The 8502-nt window shown below is 45.8% G+C and overlaps 1 protein-coding gene across 1 annotated transcript; it reads right to left on the minus strand.

Annotated features, from left to right (window-relative positions):
• Positions 1 to 664: 664 nt before the first annotated feature.
• On the minus strand, positions 665 to 6841 carry anp32a (acidic (leucine-rich) nuclear phosphoprotein 32 family, member A). The gene is made up of 7 exons (XM_079998179.1): positions 5347 to 6841; positions 3390 to 3539; positions 3148 to 3270; positions 2505 to 2706; positions 2112 to 2248; positions 1947 to 2028; positions 665 to 1857 (listed from the first exon to the last, which is right to left on the minus strand). The coding sequence occupies exons 1-7, from the start codon at positions 5398 to 5400 to the stop codon at positions 1787 to 1789; spliced, it is 819 nt and encodes a 272-aa protein (XP_079854305.1). The 5' UTR covers positions 5401 to 6841; the 3' UTR covers positions 665 to 1786.
• Positions 6842 to 8502: the final 1661 nt, after the last annotated feature.

The following is an 8502-nucleotide window of genomic DNA, read 5'->3' on the forward strand; positions in this document are numbered from 1 at the left end:
TCACTTGCTGCCTAATATATCCCACCCCTTGACAGGTGCCACTGTAATGAGATAAGCAATGTTATTCACTTCACCTGTCAGTGGTTTAAATGTTGCGGCTTATCGGTGTAATTCTGTGTTAAATGTTTATTGGTTATGCTTAACTAAATATAAGGGCCTCTTTCTTGAACATGTAGGGGTGATTTGATAGACAGAGATTAGGCCTGATCCGAGACGAAATCCACTTTTAATCTTGACTGATTGACTATGAATAACGGCCTGTCTCAGTCATATTTAGAATAGTCTGACTTGCCCTATTCTTGGTTAAAAAAAAAGATTGGAGCTAATCTAGGTCTAAGTGAAGGCTTAAATTGGATTAATGGAGTGGTGGGCCTCAAGGTTGATCTGGACTAAGACCAGCGCCAAGACCAGATAGATGGCGCTGACTAGTCCTTAAAGACCTTGGTCTAGGATTTCCTTATCTAGAACTAATCTCAAATTAAGCAACATCTCAGAAAGGCATTTTTATATTCTGGATTAATTGAATAGGTTTAGATTAGATTAAACCCTGTCTGCAAACCACCCAAAAATGTGCAAAATAATCTTGGTTATTTCATGATTTTCTTGCAAAGACCACAAACCTCAGCACGTATATAAAAAGTATTTAATTGAATGGGGAAGGGAATTAAAACATAATTTTTCTCGTGACAGTGAACGTAACAATGAGAGTGAAATCATTTAGATAGGCCAATTTGACCGATAAGTGAAATATTAGTGAACATCCAAAATAATTGACCATTTTCCAGCGTCGTCACTGAAACGAAATATTTTTAAATGCACGTTTAAACCACCACGTTTGACATCAGCTATCGTCTGTCTACACTACCAGCACAAATTCCATACAATGCCATGTGTGACACAAAACAAAGGTAGCGATGCTGAAGTTGCTCTTCATGGAAAGATTATGCATACAAAGTACTGTATATTGAAATTCAATAAGTTTCACACTGCAAATTTGAAGATAAAGCAGCATACGCATTTAATATCTTATTACAATTCAGAGTTTTAAATCAGTCGTATTTAATGTCTGCCTTCATCAAAGAGAATACAAAAAATAGATTTTGGTCATTATTTACAAGAACACGTAGTTTCCGAACTATCAAAGCTGAGGGCTCGAGGAATAGGAGCGTCTTTGACAAGGGCAGACATTTCCTTCTGTGATTTAAAAATATGACCTGTGCATGATAAGACAGAAGTTTCACACCAAAAGTAACCCAAAAACAAACAAAAGAATAATCATTAAAAAAAGAATATTGGCATACTGGTGACACCACAAACACATAACTTACTTAAAAATGTACAATGCATAAAAAAAAAAAATAATAAAATGTTTAAGACAGGGAGAGGACAGCCATACATGAAATCCAGTAGTTGAGTTTATAATGTATTTAGACATGCACACATTGGTTTTTTTTTTTTAACCTTTAATGGGAATGAGGTTGTCTCTTCAGAAATTAACTCTTTATACTAACGTGTGGGACAGTTCTTAAAAAGGTCATTTTTAAGCTAAGAACCAAAACAAAAAAAAACATGTCTGCAGTGCAGTTTAGAATGGACAATGAAGAGTTGAATATGGAGACGAAGCTCATAAAATCAAAAGTTACCCCCCCACCCCCGACTGGCCAAAAGCATTAAGCACTCAAATAATAATAATAATAACAACAATAATAATAAAAGAATGCATGGGACTTGGAAGTGACTGGGAAATACAGCTTAAACAGTCAGTTCACAACGTAGCTTATCAACATCAGTCGTCATCGTCATCCTCCTCTCCTTCCTCTTCCAGTTCCCTTTTCCTCTTCTGCCCTCGTTCCGCTTCTACAACCAGAGAAAACAAGGTTTAATATTATGTACTTTCCCCATTTAGGGACCAGAGGTCTTTGGTGACTTTTGGCTGCTCTACTGACCTTCCTCCTCCTCATCATCGTCGTCATCATCATCATCGTCGTCGTCGACTTCTCGGTCATTCACAGCCCCCTCGTCCTCTTCCTGGAAGACAAATTTGCTCAAAATATCACCGTTTCTCCCGCCATTCAGCAGGCGAGGACGGATGCTACCACACTTTGCCTCACCTCTGCACTGAGGTCGTCTTCTTCCTCCTTGTTTCCCTCCTCTTCCTCATCCTCGTTTTCTTCCTCTTCGTCCTCGTTTTCCTCATCCTCTTCATCTCCGGGTGCCGCATCTTCATCATAGTCGTCCTCGTCTACGTCTGAGAGGAATAAAAAGGAAACAAAAGTTAGTTCAAGACCGTTTAGCAATTATAAAAAGTTAAATCTCAACTTCAGGGAACATGAAAACCATGTCAACATCTGAACTACTACTGGTTCACATGACAAAAAAAACATTTGGAAAAATGGACCAAAACAAAGAAGCTGTGTGTAGTACAGAGGCATGAAAGTTTTTTGTTTTTTTTCATATTAAATTTTAAGTTACATTGAAATAGTTTTCCCCACTGTGAACCGTACCATCTTCATCATCGTCATCGTCTCCGTCCAAGCCCTCGGCGTACACCTCAGCGTCGGAGTCGGGCGTCTCCTTGTCGTCCTTGTCGTAGCCGTCCAGGAAGGTGAGTTGGGGCAGCAACTTGAACACATTGTCCCGGTAGTCGTTCAGGTTCGTCACTTCGCAGTTGAACAGGTCTAGGCTTTGCAGGCTGCCTAGTTCTTGCTGAAAAAATAAATAAATAAATTATTAAATAAATAAATATTAATAATAATAAGACAGACAGACAGAAAAATGATCAAAAACACCCTGGAATGCCAAGGCGGATCGTTGTGTCCATTGAGGGAGAGAGTGCATGTTTTGATGTGAAATAAAAAGAAAACTAAAACCTAAAGAGCAAACCGCATCTGCCTTTCCCTGACATGAGGAAGGGCTTTGACTTAACTTACTAACGTTTGAAGAGCCTGTAATAAATTCAGACGCAGATATATTTGGGCGTATAATAAAGGTGTCCAACCGACACGGCCTATAGAGAGGATAAAGGGGAGGAAAGCACTTCCAAACAACCACAAATGTCCAAAAATTCATTTTCTCGCAATTGTGTGCAAATCAAAGAGCAACCCCTTGATCCAGATAAGGGGGTTGTTCAAGGCCTCTGTGTCTTACCAGGGGCTCTATTGTGCTGAGGTCTTGGATTTCGTTGCCGCTGAGGTTGAGGTGTGTGAGGTTGGGGCATTTTTCCGCCAGCACTTCCAGTCCTCCTGAGATTCGGTTATCGCTGAGCTCCAGCTGTTAGATCAATAGAACAAGTTACAACAAACAACGTGCACTAGAATGAGAAGGGGAACAAATTGTTATTATTTTTTTTAATAGTGTGGGAAGGAAGAAAAAAATCATAATCTAAAAACCTTTTTCAGTTTGTTTAGCTTTGGCAGGTGGCCAACTGTGGTCAGGCCAACATTGATTGTGCTGAGGAATTCCAGCTCCTCAAACTCAGCCGTAAGACCCGTGATCTTCCCGCCGTCCGAGCGACAGTTGTCTAGCACAAGCTCTTTCACCTGCAAGAAAGGAAAGAGAGCGTGCGTTAGGGAGGAGGTGAAACTTAAATAGGTGACCCGCTTTGTTGAAAATATGAAGGCCGACTGTAGGGGTGAGAATTAACTAATTGGTCCCGGTTCTAACAATGTCATATTATATTGCAATAATACAATTACCGTATCTTGCCTTGGTACAATTACCAAGCCTCTATCAATATATCCCTCGTCCGTACTCGGTACACAAAAACAAGGAAACAAAATCACCCAAAATATATACGGGTGTGTTAAAAAAAAAAAACAAAAAAACTGCAATTGCTTTGGAGAAACGATTGGTTAGTTTAATTATTATAAATTTGCTCACATATCACGATCAAATGTGCCTTTATATTGATTGTAACTGATACTGCGGCAGCGCCATACGGTCATGACATGTATATTGTGGTGAGACAAACAGTCTGGGATCTTGGTGAATATTGTCCTCGGGGCTGGATTATAGTCAAGAAACACTCCCCTCAACTGTGTGGATTGCACTTATCGGGTGTAAATGTGCTGTTTTAAAAGCACCAACAGACAAAATATCGGAGAATAATCGATAGTGCTCTATTCGTCAAAAAAATATCGCGATAGTCGATTTGGTCGATCATCGCCCTCACCACTGTAAATGCGTGAGAGAGAAAAGGCAGAAGCCAGAGCCGGCTACGGGTCGGGCGTTGGGTCATTGCAGTAGGAGGGGCGGCGCGGCAGATTAGAGGGCGAGCGGCTGGAAAATGCCCTCGTCGTTGGTACTCGGGTTGAACGGCTATCGATTGGATTGGTGCTGCGCTCAGACATCTGTATGACCGAGGTACGACAAACAGCAGTTGAACTACGTCGAGTTGGGGGACTATTTAGTGGACTTCGAAGCGCCTTTGTTTTCTCGCTAAAATGGCGGCTCGCCCCAGTTGTTGGGAACTGGAGCAACGCGACTGGAAACGGCACTTCCCGCTGTACCTGGATTAACAGCTCGGGAACAGCAACGTAGAGACGGAAAAGCTACGAACTCACGAACCCATATGTATAAGTTGGGGTTTATTTCATATTAATTATATTATTATTATTATCAATAATAAAAAAAAAAAGATAACAATAAAAAATAATTCCATGACTAGTTAGAGGGGACGCACCGGGCCTGAATCCGTTGTATAACTTATTTCATTATTATCGCTATTAATATTCTTAGGGGTGGTTATTTGGAACGCACTCGGTGAGGTTATTAGTTGCACTGCAGACATGGACCTGCTCATTGATTCCTCCAAAACGTTAAGTGCAGTGTTTATTTTACTATCTTCTATATTTTAAAAATCAATGCAAACCTAGAGATATACCTCAATGCAATCAAGTCGATTTTTTTTTTTTTTTTGCGGTTTTTGGGCGATTTCCCAACGTTGGACAACGACTATAAATTCATTATGATCAAAAAAGAACACTGCGTGCCTTTGAAATAAGTGTTCAAACAACTGCATGCAGATATCGTTTTTCCATTCACAGGCTTGAATAAAAGAGGCGCGATCGGAGCCCAAAAGTTGCAAATATGGCTTCTCATACGACCCCCTTGTTTATAAAGCTGTGGTGCATCCACACACCGCGCACCGCAACCGTGGGCTTTTAAGATCGGCAAAGTTGTCCCAAACACCCACCGATCGATCGACAGCTGCAGACACGCTCGCAAGCGCAACAACGCAACACGCAACTTGCGAGAAACTTTGCATCCCCCAACGCAAAAGAATACCACGCGAAAGATTCTCCATTGGAGTCTGGAGCGTTAAACAAGAAGTGTGTTCGGTCTTACGTCTGATGGAGTGCGGTTCCGCAGTTCTAAATGGATTCTTTTCTCCATCTCCATGCCTTCGGTTGATCCGTATATATCCCGATATGCTCTAGACTTTTTTTTTTTTTTGTTTGTTTGTTTAGTTGGTAACTGCAAAATAATACTAGCACCTCTTGAATAGACTGCTGTTGTTCATTCAAACTTGATCTTCTCGATGGGCGGGGATATGTTTTACGATCGCCGTCACCGCCGACCAATCACATGCCACAAATAGAGAGGGAACGGATTTACAGACGCACCGACCAATCAGAAGCGTTCTTTCAACTGGGCGGGGTTTGGTTGTCAGGGTTTTTTTTTTTTTTTTTTTGCTTGACGGCTCCATTGTGATGAAAGGTTCGACTCTTTTTCAAGAGTCGTTCGATTTTTTTTTTTAAATTTATTTTTTCGCTCGTTTGATTCTGTTGGTTTTTAAGTCTCATCTATTCCGACCACTCAGAGGAGTCACTTCATTCTGTCCAGATGGTGTATACGACACAATGCTAACTGTGCACAACGAAAACTATTTAACCCAATTCTTTCAATAATGTGTCCGGGGCAGAACAATGCAAAGTCTAAGTAAGAAAAGTAATTTACTTTTGGAGAGGGTTGTTATTTACTCTGGTGGAATTTGAACGTTCGAACCCCTTTCTTCGCTTTGGACTTGAACCAAGTCACCAGAAATGATTTTCGGTGTGCGCGTCGGGAGATTCCGTCTCGCGGGGTGACTCACGACGTCGAGGGGATTCGTTCGCGTCGAGCGAATCGCTCGCGGGCCGCGCGCCGCCGTCTTACCGAGTGCAACGTGTGGACAAACACATTAAGGGACAAGATGGAGTTGACCGTTGGTTTGCGTCGTAAAACACCGCCCGGCGACAGGTCATCCACTATTCTGCTTGTCCCGAACCGCTTACAACGGATCCCAAGATCATTTCCAAAGTTCGGCTCAAACGTAACTGAAGAACGAAAAGCGACACGAGTCACCGCGGCCGACGCGCTTCCGCTGCTCACGCGCCCCTTCCGCACGCTCTGAAACGAAAACAAGGCCACGTGACCAGCTCGGCGCCATCTTGTCGTAGTCCTGTGTTAAGAGGCGCGCGACCCCAGAAACGCACATCGTTTTACAATTTGAAGAGAGGGGAAAAAAAAAAAAAGTTTGAGCGAAATAATAACAATAATAATAATAATAATAACATTACCTATCACCGAAGCCGCCTGTTTATGAGCGTTTTGCAATAACCGGGGTGCTTTGCGCGCTTTCTTTGCTTCTTTCTGCGACATCTCTGTCGTGTTTTCTTTGTCATGATTCATGGCTTTTTTCGACAGCTTCGTCTTCCTCCAACTCTTTCTTTCTTTCTCTCTTTCTTTCCTTCTTTTTCTCTTTCTCTTTTTTTTTGGGGGGGAGCAGAAATGTCTCCGGGACGCCTCGCCCTGCTGTGGGGGACCGTTTCGGGGTGGCTGTTGTCTTTTGTGTGTTTGTTTTCTCGGTGGGGTGTTTTCTGGGGGGAGGGGGGGGGGGGCGTCCTCCCTGGGCGTGCCTCGAGCCGCGCGGCGCGTCGGTGCCGAGCGCTGCAGAGCTCGCGCCAGCGTCTCTTCCCGCGCCCCGGCCGCGGGGGGGAGGCGGAGCGGGGCTGAGCGGGGCCGCTGCGGGGGGAGGCGGAGCGGGGCTGAGCGGGGCCGCTGCGGGGGGAGGGGGAGCGGGCCCGGCGGGGGGGGGAGGCGGAGCTGGGCCGTTGCGGGAGGCACAGCGGGGGGAGGCGGAGCGGGGCCGCTGCGGGGGGAGGCGGAGCGGGGCTGAGCGGGGCCGCTGCGGGGGGAGGGGGAGCGGGCCCGGCGGGGGGGGAGGCGGAGCTGGGCCGTTGCGGGAGGCGGAGCGGGGCCGGTGGGGGGAGGCACAGCGGGGGGAGGCGGAGCGGGGCCGCTGCGGGGGGAGGCGGAGCGGGGCCGTTGCGGGAGGCGGAGCGGGGCCGGTTGGGGAAGGCACAGCGGGGGGAGGCGGAGCGGGGCCGTTGCGGGAGGCGGAGCGGGGCCGGTGGGGGGAGGCGGAGCGGGGCCGTGGCGGGAGGCGGAGCGGGGCCGTGGCGGGAGGCGGCGCGGGGCCGTGGCGGGAGGCGGCGCGGGGCCGTGGCGGGAGGCGGAGCGGGGCCGGCGGAGCGGGGCCGTTGCGGGAGGCGAAGCGGGGCCGGCGGAGCGGGGCCGTTGCGGGAGGCGGAGCGGGGCCGGCGGGTTGGAGGCGGAGCGGGTCCGGCGGGGGCGACGCTTGAGCGGGTCCGGCGGGGGCGACGTTTGAACGGTTCGTCGGACGTGCTTGCGAGGCCAAGCGCGGGCCTCCCCTGTTGAATTGTGTTTTGCAGCTGAATTGACAGGCTTTCGTATTGGCCTGATATCTGCTACTGACTGGACGGGGGGACGCCGTGTTGTTGTTGGGTGGGGGTGTGGGTAAAGGGAAGCCACAACCCCCCCCCCCCCCCCCCCCCCCCAAAAAAAAACAAACAAACAAACAAAAATTCCCCCCATCACCACCGCTAGATGCCGCTGCGCGCGTTTTATTTGCCTCCTCTCCCGTCACGCTCACCTCGACAAAACAAACGGAGACTAAGGTGGATGCGGCTTTTCTTTTTTTTTTTTTTTTTTTTTCTGCTACAACAAAACAACTTGGGATTTGTAGTTATTAATTATGATGTTCGCCTCATTGCATATACATGAGCAGAAATGTTCTCATTCTAAGCCGCCCTTGCCTTATTTTGTAGCTGAATTGCACTCTTGACATTTTGAAGTTTGCGTTAGTTTTTCACTGTAACCCCTGTGAACGTGTCAGTTTGTTTTTTTATATATTCATGTGCAAGCTCATATTATACTTGTAATAGCCGATGTTGGCGTGTTATTTAATATTTATTTATTATTTGTATTACCTTTATCTCATATATTGTTCAGTTTGTTGTCCTCTATCTTTAGGCTGAATGTCTTGAATTCTTGTTTTACATTTACATTTACATTTAGTCATTTAGCAGATGCTTTTATCCAAAGCGACTTACAAGGGAGAATAACATTCAAGCTACAGGGTTTTCTTTGTATGCAGCATACTTTAAATTAAAAAGGTATATTACATTATATATATATGTGTGTGTATGTATGTATTAG

This window comes from Zeus faber, assembly GCF_960531495.2.
Source record: "Zeus faber genome assembly, chromosome: 3".
NCBI lineage: Eukaryota > Metazoa > Chordata > Actinopteri > Zeiformes > Zeidae > Zeus > Zeus faber.

Bases quoted from the DNA above. Each gene is read 5' to 3' on its own strand.
- anp32a (XM_079998179.1), bottom strand. From the start codon at position 5,400: ATGGAGATGGAGAAAAGAATCCATTTAGAACTGCGGAACCGCACTCCA. The intron at 3,271-3,389 runs GTTTTTAGATTA...TTGATCTAACAG, and splicing joins AGCTAAACAAACTGAAAAAG to CTGGAGCTCAGCGATAACCG. The intron at 1,858-1,946 runs GTCAGTAGAGCA...CTCTGGTTGTAG, and splicing joins CGATGATGAGGAGGAGGAAG to AAGCGGAACGAGGGCAGAAG.